The sequence below is a fragment of the Rhinolophus sinicus genome, linkage group LG03 (assembly GCF_036562045.2).
Source record: "Rhinolophus sinicus isolate RSC01 linkage group LG03, ASM3656204v1, whole genome shotgun sequence".
In the NCBI taxonomy this organism is placed as follows: domain Eukaryota; kingdom Metazoa; phylum Chordata; class Mammalia; order Chiroptera; family Rhinolophidae; genus Rhinolophus; species Rhinolophus sinicus.
The window spans coordinates 72,791,952-72,814,586 of NC_133753.1; the positions used below are offsets into that span (position 1 = coordinate 72,791,952).

At 53.6% G+C, this 22,635-nt stretch overlaps 4 protein-coding genes across 28 annotated transcripts; 2 read left to right on the plus strand and 2 right to left on the minus strand.

The window, feature by feature from the left end:
• Positions 1–4: 4 nt before the first annotated feature.
• On the minus strand, positions 5–2,202 carry EMC9 (ER membrane protein complex subunit 9). Of its 20 annotated transcripts, none has more exons than XM_019714452.2 (6): positions 2,001–2,202; positions 1,727–1,769; positions 1,507–1,583; positions 573–759; positions 391–485; positions 5–235 (listed from the first exon to the last, which is right to left on the minus strand). In XM_019714452.2, the coding sequence occupies exons 2-6, from the start codon at positions 1,748–1,750 to the stop codon at positions 55–57; spliced, it is 564 nt and encodes a 187-aa protein (XP_019570011.2). In that variant the 5' UTR covers positions 1,751–1,769; positions 2,001–2,202; the 3' UTR covers positions 5–54. The 20 variants fall into 20 exon arrangements, with proteins under 20 accessions (XP_019570011.2, XP_019570017.2, XP_074184171.1 ...); XM_019714458.2 differs by having other exon boundaries at positions 1,977–2,143; XM_074328070.1 differs by adding an exon at positions 760–824 and having other exon boundaries at positions 573–642; positions 1,727–2,143.
• Positions 2,203–3,199: 997 nt separating this feature from the next.
• PSME2 (proteasome activator subunit 2) lies at positions 3,200–7,107 on the minus strand. 2 transcript variants are annotated; one of them, XR_012494804.1, is made up of 11 exons: positions 6,372–6,517; positions 6,030–6,062; positions 5,527–5,589; positions 5,212–5,298; positions 5,074–5,104; positions 4,889–4,986; positions 4,242–4,310; positions 4,023–4,090; positions 3,809–3,863; positions 3,416–3,595; positions 3,200–3,324 (listed from the first exon to the last, which is right to left on the minus strand). XR_012494804.1 is itself a non-coding variant. In XM_019714389.2 (11 exons), the coding sequence occupies exons 1-11, from the start codon at positions 6,417–6,419 to the stop codon at positions 3,244–3,246; spliced, it is 720 nt and encodes a 239-aa protein (XP_019569948.1). In that variant the 5' UTR covers positions 6,420–7,107; the 3' UTR covers positions 3,200–3,243. The 2 variants fall into 2 exon arrangements, 1 of the variants encoding a protein (XP_019569948.1); XM_019714389.2 differs by having other exon boundaries at positions 3,416–3,502; positions 6,372–7,107.
• A 53-nt stretch (positions 7,108–7,160) lies between these two features.
• Positions 7,161–17,102, plus strand: RNF31 (ring finger protein 31). 2 transcript variants are annotated; one of them, XM_019714374.2, is made up of 21 exons: positions 7,161–7,694; positions 7,781–7,927; positions 8,080–8,235; positions 8,459–8,527; positions 8,618–8,693; positions 8,939–9,116; positions 9,597–9,984; positions 10,158–10,448; positions 10,711–10,959; positions 11,075–11,260; positions 11,370–11,576; positions 12,886–13,059; positions 13,143–13,241; positions 13,334–13,423; positions 14,634–14,748; positions 14,864–14,982; positions 15,254–15,367; positions 15,502–15,559; positions 16,286–16,382; positions 16,690–16,858; positions 16,966–17,102. In XM_019714374.2, the coding sequence occupies exons 1-21, from the start codon at positions 7,503–7,505 to the stop codon at positions 17,017–17,019; spliced, it is 3,228 nt and encodes a 1,075-aa protein (XP_019569933.1). In that variant the 5' UTR covers positions 7,161–7,502; the 3' UTR covers positions 17,020–17,102. The 2 variants fall into 2 exon arrangements, with proteins under 2 accessions (XP_019569933.1, XP_019569935.1); XM_019714376.2 differs by lacking the exons at positions 15,502–15,559; positions 16,286–16,382; positions 16,690–16,858; positions 16,966–17,102 and having other exon boundaries at positions 15,142–15,277.
• A 137-nt stretch (positions 17,103–17,239) lies between these two features.
• IRF9 (interferon regulatory factor 9) lies at positions 17,240–22,520 on the plus strand. 4 transcript variants are annotated; one of them, XR_012494803.1, is made up of 10 exons: positions 17,240–17,781; positions 18,565–18,745; positions 19,060–19,243; positions 19,485–19,615; positions 19,703–19,793; positions 19,896–19,967; positions 20,589–20,930; positions 21,018–21,200; positions 21,814–21,929; positions 22,064–22,520. XR_012494803.1 is itself a non-coding variant. In XM_074328061.1 (9 exons), the coding sequence occupies exons 2-9, from the start codon at positions 18,660–18,662 to the stop codon at positions 22,190–22,192; spliced, it is 1,218 nt and encodes a 405-aa protein (XP_074184162.1). In that variant the 5' UTR covers positions 17,240–17,781; positions 18,565–18,659; the 3' UTR covers positions 22,193–22,520. The 4 variants fall into 4 exon arrangements, 3 of the variants coding, with proteins under 3 accessions (XP_074184162.1, XP_019569947.2, XP_074184161.1); XM_074328061.1 differs by lacking the exon at positions 21,018–21,200 and having other exon boundaries at positions 20,522–20,930; XM_019714388.2 differs by lacking the exon at positions 21,018–21,200.
• The last annotated feature ends 115 nt before the right edge of the window (positions 22,521–22,635 follow it).

Consider the following 22,635-nt stretch of genomic DNA (forward strand, 5'->3'; position numbering starts at 1 on the left):
CCCATCAGCTCAAGTCTCTTTATTGGATCTTGACACATGTACCCCGGCCCTGGCTCAAACATTTCCGTTGGAGGGACCAACCCACTGGGTGATTCGAGTATTGAGCTGCTGGTTGGTCCAGTCCTGCCGGATGTCATCAAGATGGCAGTCAAAGTCCACAAGGTGCTGGTAGGCCCGGCCTTCCAGTAGTGCTCCCACCATCTGCCGTGACTCTTCCCAGTCCCTCCACATCACTCTGAAATAACAACCCGCATGAAGGTCTAACTCATCAGATAGAAGGGCCAGACACATGACAGAAGTTAGGTCTAGAGAATGACCCTTTGGGCAGGACCAAGAACAGGAGGCCCAGGTGTCCTGGGTTTCCAGGGAGAGACGGAGTGGGGCACTCACAGGTTCTTGTCCTTGGGGACCCAACGGGCACCATGGTTCTCCAGGACGATGACTGGGGGTACATGAGACTGAGGCACCAGTTTCTGATTGTCCAACTGCGTGGCAAGGAAGGGCAGGTGAGGGCTTCAAGGATCCCCTTTCCTACTTTCTTTCCAACCCCCTCCTCCAAACCCAAGCCTCACCATAATAAGTACTGCATCAGGGAAGAATTCTGCAATCCGCCCAGCAATTTTCAAGGCCAGGGGCCCAGGGCTGTGTAGAGGGAAGATCAGAGGCATGAGGAGTGGACTGTGAGCAGACCCCATCCATCTGAGCTGCGCCTCCCAGGTCTCAGACATGGGTGCAGTGATTGCCTCTCCTGTGGCGGACCTGGGCCAGGGAAGGGGGGTCAGGCCTGCTTGATGCTTCATGCACAACTGCTTGATGCTTGAGTGCTGTGGGAAACAGGTGCTCAGCCACTGCTGGTAAGAGTGGAAATCAAAGGTAGTCTTCTTGGAGGGTAATTTGGCATAACCATCCAAATTCATATTATACATATGCTGACCAAGAAATTCCACTATATAAAGTTATTGTAGTAATAGGACAGTGTCTAAAATAAAAATTTGGAAACAACCTCAGTGTTTAATATAAGGCATAAATAATGGTACATCCTTAGTCACACTATATAGCTTTAGGGCAAAGTAGATCTTGGTGTAGAGATGGAAAGATATCAGATATTTATTAAATGAGGGAAAAACAAATTACAAAACAGTATGTATAATTTGATCTAGATACATGGTTATTATGTAAGTAGATAATTTTTTCTACATGCATATAAAGAAATTTCCTTTTGCTGGTTGGGCTTCCAACCAGTGTTTTCAGCAGGTGAGAGGCACTTCAGCTAAAGGAGATGTCAGCCTTTTCTTATTGATACACAGGTGTCCTCCCCACCGCCAGAGCATTTTTATATTTATATTTCCTCACTTCAGTACCTAGTCTTGTGCCTGGTGTGCAGTCCCTGCTCCTAAGCGTTTCATTAAGGAAAGATGGAAGGAATGACCAAGAGGAGTTCTCTTGACCCGCCAGCCACCCTCACCCAATAACCCTTGGCCTTCTGCGTCTCGCTACCCCACTTACCTCTGGTCGTTCAGAGCTGCATTGGCGTGGTAGTACCCAGCCACTACCAGACCGGCCTGCGCGCCCCACACATCCACCTGCCGTGGGAAAGGGGCCATCAGTAAACTAAATAGTGCCGCCCGCCCTGTGGGTATGCACTGCAGCCAGGAGGCCAGGGATGGGCTTGGGCTAGGGGCGTTAGGGGGTTTCGCGGAGGTTGATGAGCGTCCAGCGGCGGCACCTGGTTGAGGGCGACCTCCAGCATGACAGACAGGGCCAGGTGGCTGTGGAACAGGGGCACACAGTCGGTGAGGCACAGGCATTCTCCCGACGCCGGCGCCAGCAACAGCCCGTTGACCGCGGCATGCGGATACCGAGCTGCGTGCAGGCACATTTTCACGTAGGCTCTGGCCGAGATCTCCACCTCCCCCATGGCGAGCGGGACTCCCGCTCACGTCTGCGAAGCTTCCTCCAGCGCCCTTGCGCCCTACCTGGCCCTGCCCGTGCCCTCTCACTTAGGTTCTGTAGTGACGCTAACACTGCTCGAAGGCAGCCCGCCGGTTCCAGGCGACCTCGGCTCGAGTCCGGCCCCCACCAGGCCCGGTCGCAGGCGGTCCCGATTGCATGCTGCGGCACCCAGCTCCACCTCCGCCCGCCCCCAGAGGGCGGCCGCAAATACAGGCTTGTCTCGGGGACCCAGAGTACGCTGCTCTAATCTAAGCAGGACTTGCTTCTGGAGTCCCGCCCACATGGTGCCCTTTGATAGGCTTAGATGTTCTCATTTCGTCCTATCACCGGCCGCGTCCAAATCTTGTCCCGCCTTTGTCTCCAGCGTACTGGAAATAACCCACAACTGTAAAGAAAACTGTATGCCCGCTGATTGGCTAGGATACCCGATTTCGGCTCTTGATTGTAGGATGGCTTCTTCTGTTACCTGTGCCGCCCGCGCCCAAAGGCCCGGCAGAGACTACAGGGTGGAGCCGGCGCCCGAAGTCTGGTGTCCTGGAGCAGTGGATCTTCAAACTCGGGCACCAGGCGGGTTGCCTCGCTACTATTGAAGGAGTGGATTTGTACTCTAGACCGGCTCTAACACTTAGTAATGAGCCATGGCCTTGTTTAATGTAATATCTGCAGAAATAAAGACAGCAATTGGCTGAAGGGGAAAAAAGGACCAAAAAAAAAAAAAAAGAAATGTACAGACCCACCCTTCCCATAATGTCCTGTGGTGTAATTTCATTCATCATCATGCCTTGGGAGCTTTTTTTCCCCTCCCAGGCCTTGAGAAAGAGTCCGATCATTCACCCATAATTCTTCCAGTGAAAGCTCATTGCCCCTCCAGGCTTGCTCTGAGCTGATCAGGTGATGAAAGGTTGTCCCTTTCTTCATTCCCTGACCTCAGCCACAGAACTTTCCCCTGGTCTGTTCAAAGCCTGATTATTCCAATAAGGGCTCTGCCCAAATGCCATATCTTCCAGGAAGCACTCACGAGATCCCCAGATGGAAAAACTCTTGTGAAATTCCCAAATAAAGGTTATCTTCATGGTTATTATGGCATGTAACAGTTTCCACCCTATTCTTTAGGATGACTTCTTAAGAACAGGATGGACATCTAATTCATCTTTGTCTTCCTGGCACCACATTCACATTCACAGTGTCTGGACATAGGCAGCACTCAGTAAATGCTTTTTGAATGAATGACACACACCAGAGGTAATCCACATATAATATAGGACATTTATTTCCCTCCTAGCCCTGGGCTCAGTACATAGATGGCTTCTCTTCACCCTTTGGGTTGACAATTTTCTCCATGTTGTTGCTGATGATATGATAAAGCTCAGCCTGGAAGAACGCCAGAAGGGCAGCAATCAGGTTCTTGGTCTTTCCTCTGCCCCTCTTGTCCACCTCCCTTAGAGGCTTACCCCACACTCACATAGAAGGCCCTCAGGTCCAACACCATGGCCCTCAGCTCCCCATAGGCTGCCTCATCTCGCTCATGCACTAGGGCCCGGTAATCCATCTGGGATGTGGAAAGCAAAGGTGAGTCAGCCCCATTGAAGGTTAGGACAGTCTGGTTTTCTCACACAGGGAATAGGTAACTGGAACATGAGCCCTTCTCAGCATCAAGAAATGGGATTCACACAGGACAAAACAGAGAAAGGTGTTAAGGTTTTTGAAGCCCAAATCAGTTTTCCTAGGCAATGCTTTTGGCTTAATATTCCCCACATTGGGAAGGTCATAAACAAGACAAAGAGAACCTCTATTCCCCTTTCCTCACCCCACCCCCAGCCAGCATCAGGTGAAAGGCTGTTGGACAATCACTCACTACATGGGTCTCCTTAGAGGCCTTGGCCACAGCATCCCCGCGTTCTGAGAAGTACCTGCCGGAAACAAGGGGAGTAACCACAGGAATGGGGGTTCATAGTCTCCCTCAGACCCTTCCCAAAGCCCTCTATCATCCTGATGGGACTGCCCAGCTTTGGGAGTCCCAAAGAAATGTCCCCACAGCCCCCTTGTGCTGGCCCTCCAGCTGCCCTCACTTGGAAATTGTTGTCTGGAAGGCTTCTACTTTGGTCTTGACTGCATTCACCCTCTCCAGCACCTTCTCCTGTTGTGACAAAAGAGATGGGAGGCAAAGAAAACACTTCATCTCTTCCATCCTTCATTCACCATCTCCTTCCTCCTCTATTATATCTAGTGCCTATGCCCCACTCCCCAAGTCTCTCACCATTTAATATACTTATATACCCTTCTCTTACCTGGATTGCCACCCCAAAGTCATTTCCATCCTCAATCTTGGGGATCAGGTGCTGGATCCATGTGATCACCTATGTTAAGAGGTATCATGTAGGAATCATTCAACAAACTTGCTGGGTTCTTCCTATTTCCACTACTTCCTAATACGACATATTTAACTGAGCATTTATTATGTACCAGGCACTGTGCTATGTATTATACATCTCATTTAATCTTCACAGCAACTTTTCAACATGTATCTTTTTATTATACCCGCTTAACAGATGAAAAAACTGAATCACAGAATGTCTAAGTTACTTATTTAAGGTAATCGACTAGGTAAGTGATAAAGTCATGATTTGATTCCAAGCAGTCTCCCTCTAGAGCCTAAACTCTTAAACCAACTCACTTGCATAGCACCTGCACTGTGTGCCTGGTATAGCAGTGAGTTCTGAGATCATGGAGGTGGGTATATCAGAGTCTCTGATCTCAGGGATACCACTGTGGTATCAGAGGTGCAGCAGAACCAAAGGTATCTAAACGCAAGGCACAGAAGGAATCTTCCTATTTCAGGAATAGGTTCCTGAATGAAGGACTTGCATCTCTGAAGAATACCAGGGTCTGGCCTGGTTTGTCTTCTCATTCTATTTCTCCCAGTTCCCAGGCTTACCAGAATGCATTTTTCTTTGAGAGTCCAGACTTCTGGCTTAACCAGGGAAAGTAGGGCCAGGACCTTCTCATTCCCAGGAAGAAAGCCGCATTTAGGGACTATAGAAAAGAGGGGACTTAGGCTCCTTTTTCATTAAGTAGTCACTGTGCCATTTCCCTTCCCCTGGCCATCCCTTCCTCTCTTACCTTCTTTCTTCTCCTGCTTATCTGTTTCCATCTAAGGTAAAAAGGGGGAAGGTAGCTTCAGAAAAAGTCATGAAGGTTGAAAAGCGATCATCTCCACTGGGTTTATATAGTATGAGCCCTACACCCTGAGTGCCTCACCTCATCATCCTTGGGTGGGGGGTCTGGAATAGGGATGTCCAGTGGGGCCCGGAGAGAGGTCAGGTCAGCCACATTGAAGGAGTCCTCCTGCACAGAGCTTACTGTCAGGGGATGCCCAGCCTTCCCTGAACACATCCCACCCACCGTCTGCCTCCCAACCTAGGCTCAGGCCACACACCATCCTAACATTCCCAGTCCACCACTCACAACCACTCACAAATGTTCTCTGCATGCTGAGCCCAGTTGTTAGCTAGAGAGGGTGAGTGGAAAGGAAAGAGGCCGTGGGATGGGGCAAGAGGAGCCCACACTACTCACTTGCAAGAGCTGACTCAGGTATTTGATTTTCTGTGGCAAGAATCTGTAGAGGAATTCTTCAGCCTGCGGGTTACATGGTGAAGGTGGGAAATCACAGAAGACATTTAATGAGATGCCTGAAAGTGGGACTGGAAGGGTCCTTGGAAATCATTGAATCTAAGACCTACAAATGAGAAAACTGAAGCCCTGAAAAGTGAAAGGATTTGCTCAAGCTAGGAAGTGACACAACCAAGGTCAGGACTGTGGTATTCCTGCTTTGGGGTCACAGTGTTTCTTTCCCTCAACACCAAAAGAGGGGAGAAAAGTGGCAGAAGTGGGGAGACTATTAAGAGGAGTCAAATTAAGGGTAGAGATAAATAATTAGGAGCTTATCTTGGATGAAGTCTTGATAAGGGAAGTAGGGCTCAGGTCTAGGGTGGGTTTGGGGGTCACTCTGAGAGGCTGTGACCCTCAAGTATCGGTTTAAAATTCTGGGTCAAATCGCTTGAATCCAGAAGACTTACCTCCTGGAAAAGATTTTGCCGGAAGACATCCACCTGAACAGAGAACAGTATCCGGATGTTGGTTAAGGGTCTCAGTTGTCAAGAGTAAGATCCCACCCCCCAATGGGATGCCCTCTAACTTGGCTCAGGCCTTTCCCACAAGCCAGATTTCTCTGGAAGTCCATGCTCAGTGCAGATACTGGTCAGAGGGCAGGAATCTGGGAATCCCCAGAGCAGAAGTGAAAGCACTGAAGAGGGAGGTTGGGGGAGCTCTTTGGTACGGCTGTGGACCCCTGGAGCACCCAGCTTGGCCTCCATCCAGGAGGGCTCCCTGGACCCCTCCTGGCCTCCGGTCTCCATTACCTGTTTGCGGGCTTCCCCGCTCGGGCGCACCCCACAAGGCTTAGCCATGCTGCTTCAGTTGCTAGCTCTTCAGTCTCCCGGTTCGCCGCCTGGGCTTTCGCTTTCACTCCCCACATCCAGGCCCGCCCCCCTTAACCCCACCCCTTTCCTTCTTTTCCCCCTCCCCCTGGCCAGCCGCAAACCGTAGGGAGCCCCTCAGCCATTCTCGGCCAGTTGAGACTAGAAGAGGCGGTGCCGATCGGTCACAAGCCCAGGGGCTGTCTGAGGGAGGGGCCAGGACGGGTGGGACCGCGGACCCAGAACTGGAGCAGTCCTTCCAGAGAAGGGCGGGGCTTACAGGGAGAGGCGAGGGAGTCCGGGGGAGGTCCGGGACTGGGGTTAGAGGGGTGGAGAGTGGGAAAGGGGGTGTTGAATGCTGGGGCTCTCCCTGGGAGGCTCGACTGTGAGGAGGGGGCTGGAGATCAGAGCGGTGGGAGAAGTAGTAGAAATGAAGGCCTGGGGCTGAGTAGGAGAGTATGAAAGGGAGTAGGCGCGGGGCTTCCTCCCGGAGGGCGCCTTGCCTTCAAGACCCACTGGAGAAGTTCGCTTGAGCCGGGCTCAGGCCGGCCAGAGTCGAGTCCCCAGCAGAGTGGTACTTCTCCGGTCTACTGGTCTAGATAGAGAGGAAGGCTTTAAAGGGAAATAAATTAACCCCGCTCCTTTGGCAATTCATAAAAGAGCGGAATCAGCCTGGAGGAAGGCGGGGAAGAGCTCTAGAACAGGGTTAAGGCCGTGAGGCTCTAGGGGAGGAACCAGGGACCATTTACCCTTCTCATTGGCTGGAACCAGGCCTCCCTTCTTGGTCACGCCCCCAAATTCCCTGATCCCGCCTTCCTTTACTTTAGACCCCTCCTCTTCCCCTGAAACTGGGTCGCAGTCCCGCCCTCTTTCCTAGTACTTCCTGTTCCCGGTTAACCCTGGCGGGGGGCCGGGCGCTGAAAAGTGACCGTGGCCTGAGTGACCCGGGAAGGCTACGCGGACTGGGTCGGGCCGTGAAGCCAGATACCAGGCAGGAGCGGCGCCGCTCGGGCGGAGCGCAGCCTGTGCGGTGTCCCGGCGGGCCGCGGGACTGGGGCTGACTCCTGTCTCGGGATGCCGGGGGAGGATGAGAAGCAGGCCTTCCTGGCGGCCCGCGAGGAGCTGGCGAGCGCCCTGAGGAGGGATTCTGGGCAGGCGTTTTCCGTGGAGCAGCTCTGGCCGCTGCTGGTCACTTCTCTGCCTCCAGCTGCCCGCTACCTGCAGCTGGACGCCGCACGCCTGGTCCGCTGTAACGCTCACGGGGAGGTTAGACCCGGTCCGGCTGGGGAGGGAGACTGAGGATCTGAGCCTGGGATGGGGCTTACAGCGCTCTGCTCTCTGACTGCTTCCAGCCCCGAAACTACCTCAACACCCTGTCCACGGCCCTGAACATCCTGGAGAAATATGGCCGCAACCTCCTCAGCCCTCAGAGGCCCCGGTACTGGCGCGGGGTCAAGTTTAATAACCCGGTCTTTCGAACTACGGTGGATGCTGTGCAGGTGAAGTCCCTGGGGACCGTTATGGGAGAAGGGAACTTGGCCTGCGCTGGGGGTTGGGTAGAAAGGGCCTGAGGCTGTGCCGAATGTGGAGGGGTTCAGCCCTATTGGGAAGGGGCCCTGCTGGGTGATGACTCTCTGTGACTGTGTGGCAGTGGGGCCGCGATGTTCTGCGGTTGTACGGCTACACAGAGGAGCAGCCTGATGGGTTGAGCTTCCCTGAGGGGCAAGAAGATCCAGATGCGCACCAAGTTGCTACAGTCACACTGGAAGTACTGTTACTTCGGACAGAGCTCACTCTACTGTTACAGGTGAGATAGCGCTAGTCCTGAGGACTTAAGCACCAGGGCTGGGAGGCTCAGCCTAACTCCAAAGCCAGTCTGGGGACTCCCATGCTGCTGAGCCATGGGCATAGTCCGCACAGCAACCTGGGAGCTCCCCTTACTATACTCCCTGTGAATGCTGGGGCACCTGGGCTTAGAGAGAAGGCCTCATTCCAGGACTGGAGGTTGAGAACTCTTATCTCGTTTGCAGAATACCCACCCAAGACCACAAGCACTGGAGGAGCTGCTGGAAGACAAGGTTGAAGATGATGCAGTAAAGGTAGGAATGGGGCTTTGAGGCCTGATGAACAAAGGGGCAGGGCATGGGGGCTCCCCAAACCCTTGCCTATTCCCTGCCCTTTTTCCTCAGATGTTCCAGCTCTCTGAGTTTGCCCCTGTACTGAGAGAGATTGCTCCTGGTCCCCTCACCACACCCTCTGCCTCAGGTATTGTTGGTCCTGTGTTGGGGGAGGGAGTGTTAGTAGACCATATTGATGGAAATTTGGGGCCCTCATCTGTCTAGCTTCCTGGTTATCTGCCTTTCTATTTTTTTTTTTTTAAAGAGATTAAAATAGTTTCCTTGAGTCCAGATATGTTGAAAAGTAGTCTATGATTTGTCCCCCTCCACAGCACATTCAATTGTAACCTGGTCTTTTTCAGATAGATGTTCTGTTTCTCTCCTATTCCCCAGGCTCCACTCCTGGTCCCTGCTTCTTCTGTGGGTCTACCCCAGGTACACTGCACTGCTCAGCCTGTAAACAGGCCTTGTGTCCAGCTTGTGATCGCCTGTTCCATGGGCACCCATCCCGTGCCCATCACCTCCGCCAGACCTTGCCCTGGGCCCCCCAGGCCACCCACTTGACCCCCAGGTGAGAGGCCTTCCCTTCTGGGAGGGAGTGAAATTGACAGAACTTAGTTATTTGAGTATCTACTATGTGCCGCATTCTGTGATAAAGACTGTTTTATAAAGAAGGCAAGCAGCCAGTTACTGCCCTCCTAGAGATCACAGACATGTATCAAGCAAGTAGCAGTCGCAACAACATAGAGTATTATGGTGTGCAAATAGGTAGTAGGAGGATGCAACCTAGTCTGAAGGATCAGCTCAATCCATTGGCAATATTTTAAGCACCTAGTGTGGGTCAGTCCCTATGTTAGGGATATCTGCCAGCAAGATGTGAACTTTAAGCTGTCATTTACATGTTGAACAGGCTGTGGGTATAGGAGAGTTGCAGACAAAACGTACAAAGGCCAGAGCCTTATGTCATCATGCAGGAATGAGGGATGCCTGGGGTGAGGGACCCAGGCACCAGGGCCCCCCTCAGTAGTCCATGTCGACTTTCGCATTACAGCTTACCTGCTTCAGCTCCACCACGGCCCCAGTCAACCTCCCTGCTGGCCCTGGGAGACAGCTCTCTTTCTTCTCCTGATTCTGCAAGTGCCCGTCTGCCCTGGCACTGCGCTGCCTGTGCCATACTAAATGAATCTTGGGCAGTGCTCTGTGTGGGCTGTGATCGGCCCAGAGGCTGTAAGGGGTTGGGGCTGGGGATCGAGGGTCCCCAAGGAGCTGGGGGCCTAGAACCTGAGCTTGCACGGGGTCGCTGGGCCTGCCAGAGCTGCACCTTTGAGAATGAGGCGGCGGCTGTGCTGTGTGCCGTATGTGAACGACCTCGGCTGGCTCAGCCTCCTAGCCTGGTGGTGGATTCTCAAGATGCTGGCATTTGCCTGCAGCCCCTCCAGGTAACCTATTCCTAGCCTTTCCGTCTCTTTATTTGCACCTGTTACCATAAGCCATTCTCTATTTCCTCATCCCGTTTTCCTTTGGTTTCCCCATGTCTTCCCCCCCAGTTCTCTATATTTCCATCTTGAGCCTCAGCCAGCTTTCAATGGGATAATTCTTTCTGCCTTCTCAGCAGGGGGATACTTTGCTCTCCTCTGCCCAGACTCCAGTCTGGTACTGTATTCACTGTACCTTCTGCAACTCGGGCCCTGGCTGGGTGTGTGCTATGTGCAACCGGACCAGCAGCCCCCTCCCAGTAAAGCACACCCCCCGGCCCCAGGCCAGCTCTTTGGAAGAGCGACTCCCTGAGCCAAGGCCTCCACGATGTCTCAGTGCCCCCCTGACCAGTTCCTGTGGGGACCCTGAGAAGCAGCGCCAAGACAAGATGCGGGAAGAAGGTCTTCAGCTAGTGATCAAGATCCGGGTAAAGATTTGGGCCTGGGATGAGGTGGGGCTGAGCTGGTGGGGGAAGGGAGAGGCTGCAGGTGATTCATGTGAATTCTTATAAAACTGGTCATTGTTAGCCACAGCCGCCTTTTATTGAACACTTCCCATATGGCAGGTATCATGTGCTCTGCTCACAAGATCATAATCTGAGCTCAACCACTGTCAGCATTTTGGTTCAGGCTGATGGTGGATGAAGGACACCCTTCCTGATAGGCCCTCTGGGTGGGACTGTGCCTTAGGAAGGGGAAGCCGCAGGCGCCTGTCCAGAGGAGGTCTTCTCAGCTCTGCAGTACTCTGGCACCGAGGTGCCCTTGCAGTGGTTGCGGTCAGAGCTGCCCTACGTGCTGGAGATGGTGGCTGAGCTAGCTGGACAGCAGGCCCCGGGGCTTGGGGCCTTTTCCTGTCAGGAGGCCCGGAAAGCCTGGCTGGATCGTCATGGCAATCTTGACGAAGCTGTGGAGGAGTGTGTAAGGACCCGGCGGAGGAAGGTACCAGCTGTGCTGGAGGGACAGGGGGGAGGGTTGTGGGTCTCAAAGTCTCTCATTCTCTCTCCTTTGCCTGCTTTTTCCCTCTTCATTCCTTTTCTCCATTCCCAACTCATAGGTGCAGGAACTCCGGTCCCTGGGCTTTGGGCCTGAGGAGGGGTCTCTTCAAGCATTGTTCCAACACGGAGGTGACGTGGCACGGGCCCTGACTGAGCTACAGCGCCAGCGCCTGGAGCCCTTCCATCAGCGCCTCTGGGACAGTGGCCCTGAGCCCACCATTTCCTGGGACGGGCCAGATAAGCAGGTGCTGGGAGGAGGTGATGAGCCATGTAGAGGGGCAGAGGGAAGGCTGAGGAGAAGGAGCTTTGGGTCTGACAGCCACTTCTGCCCTCTCCGCCTAAATCACATTGCAGAGCCTGGTTAGACGACTTTTGGCAGTCTACGCACTCCCCAGCTGGGGCCGGGCAGAGCTGGCACTGTCACTGCTGCAGGAGACACCCAGGAACTATGAGTTGGGGGACGTGGTGGAAGCTGTGAGGCAGAGCCAAGACCGGGCCTTCTTGCGCCGCTTGCTTGCCCAGGAGTGTGCCGTGTGCGGCTGGGTGCTGCCCCGCAACCGAGTAAGCCCCTCTCCCCTGAACCTGGCCTTAGAATAACTCTCGTGCCTTTGGACCCCTACTCCACCCATCCCCCATCTCTGGTCCTGTCTTTTGCTCTCCAGTTGCCCACGTGCTCTTGAAGGCTTCTGGGAAGAGGAGGGCAGGAATAGGCCACCTTCCCCCACCTCCATTTTTTAATGTTCTCTTATGGAAAATTTCAAACATACCATGGAAGAGAAAACTGTATAACACATTCCCTCCTCCACCCTCACCATGTATTCATCACCAAGCTTCAGCAATTATATTATTATATATAATTATTATTATTATATAATATATATTATAAATGTATGGCCAATCTTTATTTCCCCTCCACACACACAGGAGTGTTTTGAAGCAAATCTCAGGCATCATGTGGTTTATCTGCTGATATTTCAGTGTGTATCTCTAAGACTCTTTGAAAACATAGCCACAAATACCATTGTCACAACCGAAAAATTAACAGTAATTCTTTAATGTCCTCGTCAAATCTCCAGTTGGTAGGAGCAGGCCTCTCTTATTCCTGAGCCCCATTTACTCGAGGTCAGAAGTGGCAGTTCTTTGGCCAAATACAGTCCAGTTGAGTTAGGCTGGCTCTGTATCTTTTTTTGTTCCGTTTTGTTTATACTCTTATTTTAAAACAATTGTAGAGTCACAGGAAGTTGCAAAACTACTATAGAGTCCTATGTGCTTTTCACCCACCTTCTCCCCATGGTGACTTCCTATATAATTATAGTACAGTATCAAGACCAAGAAATAGACATGGGTACAATGTTAGCTAGAAGGCAGACCTTGTTCGTTTTTTGCATGGATGTGTGTTGGGGGGAGTCGGGGGGAATTCTACACAATTTTATCCCATGTAGAGATTCATGTAACCACTACCACAATCAAGATATACACACCCACAAAGAAACCCCTCGTGCTACCCCTTTATAGTTGTATATATACAACTTCTTCCTTTCCTCCCATCACCTGGCAACCACTGGTCTGTTCTCCATCTCTATGTTTTATCATTTTAAGGATGTTATATGTGTGTTTGCTTTTAATTGAGTATGAATGCCTTTAGGGGGCATTCTTCCTTTTACCTTAGTTCTCACCATTGTCTGTTTTCCTTCACCTGACAGTATTTAGACATTGAGGTTGCCTGCCTGGCACTTGTTGGCATTTGAGGTTGCTACCCCTGCCCAGTTGTTAACTAGACCCTGGTTTCTCATGAATACCTGGCTATTGCCCTTTCCCCAGGCTGGCAGCTGTGGCTCCTGACCCCCTCCTCTCCCTGCTCACCCTGTAGATGCAGGCCCTGACTTCCTGTGAGTGTACCATCTGTCCTGACTGCTTCCGCCAGCACTTTACCATCGCCCTGAAGGAGAAGCACATCACAGACATGGTGTGCCCCGCCTGTGGCCGCCCCGACCTCACCGACGACACACAGTTGCTCAGCTACTTCTCCACTCTTGACATCCAGGTACTGCAATCTCTGGGTCTTAGGGCACCCTGGGCTTTGAACAAGAACCCTGCCCACCCTCCACTTCTGCATTCTGTCCCCAGCTTCGAGAGAGCCTAGAGCCAGATGCCTATGCCCTGTTCCACAAGAAGCTAACTGAGGGTGTGCTCATGCGGGACCCCAAGTTCTTGTGGTGTGCCCAGGTAAGTGGCCTGCCCAGAGGAGCTTACTGGAGGTGCAGGGGTTGGGGGGGTTGGGTGCCAGGCCTCAAATAGCTATGCTCTTGCACCCACAGTGCTCCTTTGGCTTCATATATGAGCGTGAGCAGCTGGAAGCAACATGTCCCCAGTGTCACCAGACCTTCTGTGTACGTTGTAAGCGCCAGGTGAGGCACATCCACCCTTCCAGAAATGCTTGCTGAGCTGCTGGCAGGTACTGTGTTAGACTCTGGGTGTGTTGGACAACAGAACAGACATGAGCTCTGGACTCAAGTTCTTACAGACTAGTCAGGGAGGGAGGGAGAGATGGAAGGAGGAAGGAAGGACGGGGGAAGGAGGACGGGAGGGAGAGACGGTGGGAGGGAGGATGAATGGGGAGCAAGGGCAAAGGAGGAAGGCTGGGTGAAATGTAAAGGAGGAGGGACGGGTAGGTGTACGGGAGGGAGAGAAGGAAGAAAGAAAAGGAAGCCAGGGAGGGAGAGAGAACATAATTATACATGGGCATAAGTTCTGTGAAGAAAACAAATAGAAGTCTGAGATGAGGAATAAAGGAATGGGCCTACTTAGGACAGAGAGGTCAGACAAGTCTTCTCTAAAATGGTTTAGTTTAAGCTCAGGCCTGAAAGTTAAGAAGAAGTCAACTATGCAGCGTATTGGGGACAGAAAGAACAAAGCATGGAATGGCCAAAGTCAGAGTAAAGTGTTATGTGGCTGGAGCCTCCAGAGCAAGGGTAAGAGTAGTAGGCGGTTGGCGAGGAGCTCGCTGCCAGCTCAGGGGAGACCTTAAGACCAAGTGAAGAAGGTGTTTGCCTTTCATTCTAAGACTAAGCGAGGGGTGATATGATCTCATTTACCTTTTTAAAAGTTTAATATTTTATACCAAACAATCACATCTATATTATGAAACATAATAATAAAATAAACACCTGAAACCCTAGTACCAAACCTCAAAACTAGGACACTCCCAATCCTGTTAAAGCTGCCTGACTTACACTTTCAAAGGCACTTTGGCTGCAAGGTGGAGGGTGGACCGTAGGGGAGCCTTAGTGGAGGCAGAGAGACTAGTAACTGAAGCAAGACCTGACCTGGCCCAGGATAAGATGGTCACAGTAGGGACAAAGAGAAAGGGGACAGGGTTGAAAATAGATGTTGGTACTATGTTAGCGAGGCTTGTGTGTTGGAGACAAGGTGTGCTGGTGAGTATGTGGTGGTATAAGGAAATGACAGAACCAAGGGTGGCCCCTCAGTTTTGGATTTGAGCAAATGTTGGATGGCAGTGCCGTAAACTAAGCCAGGGGTCACTAGATAAGAATGGAGGCGTCAGCAAGAAGGGCCAGGGATGGAGCTTCCATGTGACGATTGCTCTCCTTCCGGCAGTGGGAGGAGCAGCACCGAGGCCGGAGCTGCGAGGATTTCCAGAACTGGAAACGCACCAATGACCCAGAATACCAGGCCCAGGGCCTGGCAATGTATCTTCAGGAAAATGGCATTGGTAAGGCTGCCCCACTAGGCCTGTTTGCCCAGTGAGCTATCGTTGCCAGCAGCTCTCTTCCTGAGGGCCTTGAGGAGCAGTGGCAGCCCCAGCCCTGACCTGCTGTCCCTTGCAGATTGCCCCAAGTGCAAATTCTCGTACGCACTGGCCCGAGGAGGCTGCATGCACTTTCATTGCACCCAGTGCCGCCACCAGTTCTGCAGTGGATGCTATAATGCCTTTTACGCCAAGAATGTGAGCCCAGAGAATGGGGATGGAAAGGATAAAAGGATGGGGGGCTGCCATTGGGTTTGAGGGGCAGAAGCCACTGAGAAGCGGCCCAGGGGAAGAGAAAGGAGGCCGGTGGGGTGTAATGACCTCTGTCTGTCCCCTCTCCCCCTCTGCTTGCTCCAGACCCTCCAGTGTCTCTATCTGCCCCCACCCCTACACCCCTCACACAGGGGTTCCTGAGAGGCCAGGACCCCAACAGTCTCCAACTTCCCTCTCCCATCTGGGTTTCTGCCAGAAATGTCCAGACCCGAACTGCAGAGTGAAAAAGTCCCTACATGGCCACCACCCCCGAGACTGCCTCTTCTACCTGCGGGACTGGACTGCTCTCCGGCTTCAAAAGCTGCTACAGGTCAGGCATGGCCAGCCTGGCTGGGTTTGTAGGTTGCCAAGGAGAGGAGGCAGGGCCCAGGGTGATAAGAAGGGAAAGGCTCTAAGGGCTGGCATCAAGGAGAATGTAACGCCCATCCCTCTGCCCCTCCTCAGGACAATAACGTCATGTTCAACACAGAGCCCCCAGCGGGGGCCCGGACAGTCCCTGGAGGTGAGTGTCAGGGCAAGCGTTGGAGAAGGGGAGAGGGTGGCTGGGCGCCCACTGTGCAGTTGGTAAAGGAAAGGCTTGGGTCTGGGCTCAGACCTGAGCTCAAGGCCCATCCTATGTTGACGTGTTGTGTGCCCGTTGGCAAGTTAACCTCCCCGAGCCTTGTTTCTCCCTTTGTAAAATGGGGGTAATAGCCACCTTGCAGCTAAGCTATTTTACATGAGGCCACATTAAAGTACCTGGCACTCAATACTAATTTTCTTCTTCCATTCCCAAAGGCTAATGATTCATTAGTTAACTCAATGAGTATTTAATGAGACTTGCTAGTTGCCGCCTTAGGTTCCATGAGGGCAACAGAGAGATGGCACATATGGTTCTAATGTACTCCATTTCTTACCATCTAGATAGAGTAAGACCTTCACAGAATAAGTTAACTATGCAAGCGCTAAATCACAAAAGAGCTGTTTCAGGGAGTATGTGATTATGGGCCAAAAGCCAGCTTGGATAAAAGCAGGGACAGCAAGGTCGCTGCCTTTGGATCAGAGCTGGTCTGCTATAATACAGGGCCATCTCTAAGTTCCCCCCACCACTACCACTGTTAGAGCAGGGGCTTCTGTGCTTCGGCCCCTCCCTGGATGCCACCTCCCACGCCTCCGTCCCAGTTCTCCTGGGGCCTGGTGGTCAGTGGCCTCCTCCCAACAAAGGGCCCTTTCCTGCCCTTACCCATAGGTGGCTGCCGAGTGATGGAGCAGAAGGAGGTTCCCAATGGACTCCGGGATGAAGCTTGTGGCAAGGAGACTCCAGCTGGCTATGCGGGCCTCTGCCAGTGAGTGCCAGGCAGGGGGCATGGTTTTGGGGAGAAGGACAGGAGTGCTGAGGGCGTGCCCAGGTGGTAAAGTGGGTCTCTGGGAGCAGTGGGTCCTGCAAGAAGTAAGAGGGAGGTGCCCTCTGGGCAAGGACCTGGATAGGTAGCAGCAAGCAATGTGCACGGGTTGGCAGTGCCTACATGTGCAGCAGGCAAGGATTATCAGTCTTATTCATCCAAGTATGCCAGGGCCTAGCACGGCGCTGGGCACACTCAGTTAACACTGGCCGAACAGAAGAACGACTATCCCTCCCTCTCATCTCTCCAGGGCACACTACAAAGAGTATCTTGTAAGCCTCATCAATGCCCACTCACTGGACCCAGCCACCCTGTATGAGGTGGAGGAGCTGGAGACGGCTACCAAGCGCTACCTGCACGTACACCCCCAGCCGCTGGCTGGGGAGGACGCCCCCACCTACCACACCCGCTTGTTACAGGTGAAGCCTCCTGCCAGTCTCGCCTCTGGCCCTATGTTCTGAGCCCCCTAGCCAGCCGGTATCTGAGCTCCAGGCTTCCAGGGTCATCATCTTCTCTCCTTCTGCAGAAGCTGATGGAAGAGGTGCCCTTGGGACAGAGTATCCCCCGCAGGAGGAAGTAGCTGAGGGAGAGGGTCCCAATGAGGGTCGCATGGCCTGACTCCTGCAAGAACAGCTCCAGCACCAATAAAGAAGCATCTCCTTGCCCAGGCTTCTTGGTCCTTCTTCCTGGCCCTACCATCTGGGGGCACCATGGAAAGGGGGGTGAACAGAGCTTTCCTAAAAGGGCCCCCTACAGCCTACTGCCTGACCCTAGACTCATAGGCCGAGGAAGGAGTTGACACCATGGATGGCTAAGGGAGGCCCTCCCTGCCCGCTTGGCCTAGGCTGACGTCCTCCTTCCCTGCCTCCCTTCTTCCCTTCATTGAATTGAGCTGACGTTTGAAGTCACCAAACAGGCTCCAAGCAGGCACCGAGGGGGAACATAGATGCACAGGTAGTACAGAGCTATCCAGAGGCCCTGGGGCCAGACTGCAGAATTCTGTGGCCTCCCTGGGGAAGCAGCAGTGTCACAGGTGGTCGAATACCAGGAACGAGTGTCTGAGGGAGGAAGGGGAATGAGCCTCAGCTGGGAGGGTTCCTCCTGCGTCTGCTTTCAACAGTGAGATTCTCAGATGCTGCTTCCACCTAGTGGCCATCGTTGCCCTGCAACTCGGACCACGTGATTTCTGGGAAAAGGACCTCCCAGGAGGAGAACTGAAACTTAGGGTGGGGACTGTAGAAACAGGGTGGAGTTACCAGGAAGCTGCCTAGCCGGGAGCTGAGCTGAGGTCAGCTCGGCCCTGGGACATCCCGGCCCTGGGACAGCCCGCACAGCAGCTCAGGTAAGATGAGCCAAGAATTGGCGGCAACCTGGGTCTAGGACTAGAAGGCCTAGCGGGATTGGAGAGGTGGGAGGGAGGGAGTGCTCCTGGGGGCCCCTCTGCTAAACAGGAAGAGACAGAAGGCCTGTGAGCCTGGAAGCAGGAGGTTTGGCCTGAGTGAGAGACTGACCTGAGTGAGAGACTGACCAGGGGCTGTGTCCCAAACTGCAGGCAAAGGCCAGGAGAACCTGCTGCCCCATGGTTCAGGGAAGAAGGCTGTTTACCCCCGTCCACTTGGTCCGTTGTTTGCTTGCTTGCCTCTGGTCCTGCCCACTTATGCTGCGGCTCCGCCCATGCCCCCCTAACCTCTAGGGCAAGCAGAGGGGACAGGTGAGGGTGGGAGGAGAGGTTGTGGTGTGGTGGGTGCAGAGTGTTGGTGGTGCATCCTCTAAGCAGTCTGCAAATGCTTGGCGATCTAGATGACCTCTCACCAGGAACAGAACACCAACGAAATTCTTCCGAACAATAGAGTCCAGAAAAGTCTTAAAAGACCAACGCCTAAGGTTTCCTTCTAGATGTCACAGCTTGGGGTCTTAAAAACAACATATAATTTTTTTAATTGCCAGTGATGGCAGAACCAAAGCTATTTGGTCTCAGGGAATTTTGAGATATGTCTAGAGATAAAAGACGGATGGGTTCTCCAGGGACCCTTGCCAGACTACAACCCAAATGGCCAGGGCCTCAGCAGATGTTCCCTCCCAAAGGGTTGGTCCTACTGATTCTGCCTTCTGTTCTTATCCCCAGGATGGCATCAGGCAGGGCACGCTGCACCCGAAAGCTCCGCAACTGGGTGGTGGAGCAAGTGGACAGCGGGCAGTTCTCAGGGGTGTGCTGGGAAGATGAAGCTAAGACCATGTTCAGGATTCCCTGGAAGCATGCCGGCAAGCAGGACTTCCGGGAGGACCAGGATGCCGCCTTCTTCAAGGTGAAGGGACCTGGGAACTGGCCCCTCTCTCCAAGCGAGGGATGGAGTCAACACGGGTGTTCAAGGGGTTGTATCTGCCTGGCTTTCAGGTAAAAGGGAGATTAGAGAGGAGAACCAATGACATAATTAGCAGAGCCAAGTGCAACATGGAAATGCAAAAATTATTAAGGATTTCAAGATGGCAACAACTGAGCATAAACCCAGCACAGGCCTTTCTGTGCGAGTGTTCACGCTGCGTATTCTTGAAGCGGACCCTGGTGGGGGAGCAGCTGGGGTCTCTAACATGCTGCCTCTCTTCATTGCCTGTGTCCTAGGCCTGGGCGATATTTAAGGGAAAGTACAAGGAGGGGGACACAGAAGGCCCCGCTATCTGGAAGACTCGTCTGCGCTGTGCTCTCAACAAAAGTCCTGAGTTTGAGGAGGTTCCTGAGAACGGCCATCGGGATGGGGCTGAGCCCTATAAGGTGTATCGGCTGCTGCCACCAGGAACCCTCCCTGGTGAGTGTCCCCTGGCCCACCGCTCTAGAATCAGCAGACTGGGGAAGAAGGACGGAGAGGAGCGTCGTGGGAGGTTGGGGGGACTCCCTCAGGCCCCTTGGTCAGAGTTCTACCTTGTCCTTGGGACCTGCTACCCAGGTTCCCCTGCTCAGTCCTGCCCACCCTTTCGCAGCCTCTCATCTCTCCCACTGTCCCCACTGATGGCTCTGACCATCCTCTCCCCCTCAACAATATTCCACAGCTCCAGCAGGAACCCAGAAATCACCATCAAAGAGACAGCACAGCTCTGTGTCCCCCGAGAGGGCGGAGTATGAGGGTACCACGAAGAACTGTATACTCAGCCCCTCCTTGCTCCAGGACCCACTCAAAACCGTAAGAGCTGGGGAGGGAACTGGGTGGGCCTGAGGCAGGACAGTAACTAGGGGGAGAGGGGGCCAACGATAGACACTATGTCTGCAGGAGGAGGTGGGGGCCCATGGGGGCGCAGGCCATTCAAACTTGGAGAGCAGCAGCAAAAGCAGCAGCAGCAGCAGCTCTGAGCCTCAGGAAGGTACTGCCTCCCTGCCTCTCGTCATCCCCTGTGTCACACACACCCTCTGGTCCTTGGACTCCCCAGTGCCATTCTGCATGACGTGCCTCTCCTCCCTCCCAGGTGCTAACACAACTGAGGCCCCTTTCCAAGAAAATCAGGCCTCCCTGGAGCGGCTGCCCCCTCCAGACTCAGGTACTGAACGTGTCTGGCTTCTCCCTGCTCCCTCTCCCTACAGGTCACCTTCCTGTGGCTAATGCACACGTGATCTAATCTGTCAGGGCTTGCAGCAGCCTGTGCTTAGCTTACCCAGACAGTGCACCTGGCCAGACTCCAGGCTCCAAACACCTTGCTTCTCAGAAACACTCCCTGGGCACTCTGTTTCCTGGAAATCTGCTTTGAGACATTGATTTCTGGGGGTTAAGAAAAGGCCCAATCTCTTGGACCTTCTTGTAAACTGTAAGACCCTGGGCATAAAGCCTGGAGACCTCAGTGTGAATCTGTGTATTAGCTACTCTCCTGAGTTACAGGAAAGTCTGACAGGGGGCCCCATGGCTGGTGAGTGTGGGGGCAGTGAGGATAAGAAGGAGGGCGTCTTCTCCAACCCCAGAAGGTACAGCCGCAGCCCCACTCTGTGCCGCCTGCCTTCTCCTCCCCAGCCCTCGCTCTGTTTCCCTCTCTGGGCCTCTTGTTCTTCAGCAGCAAAACGAGGCGTTGGAGTTGCAAGGAGCCCCTCTTTGTTTCCCCAGAGCCCCGTGCTGACCAGGTGGACCCCTGGGAGAGGCACTGGTACAGTTGGTCGTTCTCTGTCTGCAGACTACTCGCTGCTGCTCACGTTCATCTACAGTGGACACGTGGTGGGTGAGGCCCAGGTGCAGAGCCTGGACTGCCGCCTGGTGGCTGAGCCCTCGGGCTCCCAGTGTGGCATGGAGCAGGTGGTGTTTCCCAAGCCCGGCCCGCAAGAGCCCACCCAGCGCCTGCTGAGCCAGCTCGAGAGAGGTGTCCTGGTGGCCAGCAACGCCCGAGGTCTCTTTGTGCAGCGCCTGTGCCCCATCCCCGTATCCTGGAGCGCACCCCAGACCCCGCCTGGTCCAGGCCCACATCTGCTGCCCAGCAACGAGTGTGTGGAGCTTTTCAGAACCACCTACTTCTGCAGAGGTGAGGCTGCTGCAGCCCAGCGCCCGAGCCCTTACCCCCACCTCTTAGTCCCCAGGCCCTGCCCCTACCCTGTGCTCCCTCCAACAGAGCCACCATCACAGCCCATGCACGGCACCCGACACTTGCTGTGTGCGCATCCTGCGGGGTCCTGTGCTGAGCCCTCCTCCCGCCATCCCGGCTGTGGAAGATGAGGCTCTGGCAGAGCCCAGCACAGGAGGCTCGCAGCTCGGCGAGCACCATCACCTTGACACGCACGGTAGTCGTGGGAAGGTGCGCCTTGCAGCCCTCTCCTACGCACACTGGCACGCGCACCATCCACACATTCGGGAGAGCTGGCGTATGTCACACACCCTGGCCCTACCACACTCTGCGCGTCCCCTCACATAGATCGCCCCTCTCCAATCCAAGCTGTGCATTCTGCTTCCTGCCTTCATTCAGCTCTAAATCTAACCTTGGGAGTGGGGAGCTAGGAGTGCAGGAAACTCAAGGCATGTGTTCCCGGGGTCATGGTGCTCTAGCATAGGGAGGTGTGAGCATGCAACCAAAGTGTGAGCACAGCTGTGTTAGCAGCCAGGGCTGCTGCTGGGAGGCCTCTAAACTCGCCCAGCAGATCATGCCAGGTTGTGCAATGCCTCTAAGTAGTTCTTACTCGCAGAAGGAGTGCCTTTTCCAACCGCACGTCGGTGAGCAGCCTCTAATTCCCAGCATTTCTGGCATAAGTCAGCAGCCTTGGGATCCTGCAGCTTCTGCTCTGGCCTTGGTCTCCCTGTGGCCCCAGTGCCACTTCTCTTTCTCCGTTAAGGGACCCTTCCTATTCCCTCCCTGCCTGTGGCCCTCTCCCTTCTCTTTCCTTTCTTCTAACCCTTGACCCTTTCTCTTTCAGACTTGGCCAGGTACTTCCAGGGCCTGGGCCCCCCACCCAAGTTTCAGGTGACACTGAATTTCTGGGAGGAGACCCCTGGCCCCAGCCATACCCTACAGAGTCTTATCACAGTGCAGGTGAGTTCAGCAGGGGAAGAATAGCTACCTATGTAGGTGACGGGGTTCCAGGAGGAGAAGGGGCCTTCCCAGGGCAGGGGGAGGCGCTGCCCCTGCGGTATTCATGATGCCTCTCCCCCCTTCTTCTGGCACAGATGGAGCAGGCCTTTGCCCGACATTTACTGCAGGAGACCCCAGAGGACGAGGCAGCCATTCTGTCCCTGTTGCAAAGCCTAGGGGACCCACCTTCCTCCTCTCCGCTCTGTTCCTCCAGTTTTCCTTGAAAGACTCGTTTTCCACACTATTATTGAGCTGCCTCCCTCGGTGATAATTCTTCGTGGTTGTCTGTGATGGTTATGTCCTTGAACTCCTCATGATGTCTGACAGGTGGAGAACTCAAGCATGACTTTTATCTTTTGTGGGGGTTTTTTGTTTTGTTTTTTTTTTTGAGATATACCCTTTTTTATCTCTGAGGAAGTGAACTGGGAAAGTCCAAATGGTTTGAACTCAGGGGAACCTTCCCCTCCTGTCCCAACCCGATAGCCAAGCACTTTATCTTTTCTTCTTAGGTCGTCACTAAGGTTTTAAAATAAAATTTTACTGAAAAAAGAATCCATCTCTGATTTGTTGGGAGAAAAAGGTAGCGGGGATCACAGGGAGATGACAGCTGTCACTTGAGAGCAGGTCACTTGGGTTCTCTTCCCTGCTGACATCTCCGGGCCCCTTT

Excerpts from the sequence above, each read along its gene's own strand:
- EMC9 (XM_019714453.2), bottom strand. The coding sequence starts at position 1,808 with ATGCCTGTGCCTCACCGACTGTGTGCCCCTGTTCCACAGCCACCTGGC. Across the intron at positions 486-572 it reads CTGATGCAGTACTTATTATG|TTGGACAATCAGAAACTGGT; the intron begins GTGAGGCTTGGG and ends CTTGCCACGCAG. Across the intron at positions 236-390 it reads GTCCCCAAGGACAAGAACCT|AGTGATGTGGAGGGACTGGG; the intron begins GTGAGTGCCCCA and ends TTGTTATTTCAG.
- PSME2 (XM_019714389.2), bottom strand. The coding sequence starts at position 6,419 with ATGGCTAAGCCTTGTGGGGTGCGCCCGAGCGGGGAAGCCCGCAAACAG. Across the intron at positions 6,063-6,371 it reads GCGGGGAAGCCCGCAAACAG|GTGGATGTCTTCCGGCAAAA; the intron begins GTAATGGAGACC and ends TTCTCTGTTCAG. Across the intron at positions 4,987-5,073 it reads TAAGCAGGAGAAGAAAGAAG|TCCCTAAATGCGGCTTTCTT; the intron begins GTAAGAGAGGAA and ends TCTTTTCTATAG.
- RNF31 (XM_019714374.2), top strand. The coding sequence starts at position 7,503 with ATGCCGGGGGAGGATGAGAAGCAGGCCTTCCTGGCGGCCCGCGAGGAG. Across the intron at positions 15,560-16,285 it reads GGCCCGGACAGTCCCTGGAG|GTGGCTGCCGAGTGATGGAG; the intron begins GTGAGTGTCAGG and ends CCTTACCCATAG. Across the intron at positions 16,859-16,965 it reads ACCACACCCGCTTGTTACAG|AAGCTGATGGAAGAGGTGCC; the intron begins GTGAAGCCTCCT and ends CTCCTTCTGCAG.
- IRF9 (XM_019714388.2), top strand. The coding sequence starts at position 18,566 with ATGGCATCAGGCAGGGCACGCTGCACCCGAAAGCTCCGCAACTGGGTG. Across the intron at positions 18,746-19,059 it reads AGGATGCCGCCTTCTTCAAG|GCCTGGGCGATATTTAAGGG; the intron begins GTGAAGGGACCT and ends CCTGTGTCCTAG. Across the intron at positions 19,616-19,702 it reads TCCAGGACCCACTCAAAACC|GAGGAGGTGGGGGCCCATGG; the intron begins GTAAGAGCTGGG and ends CTATGTCTGCAG.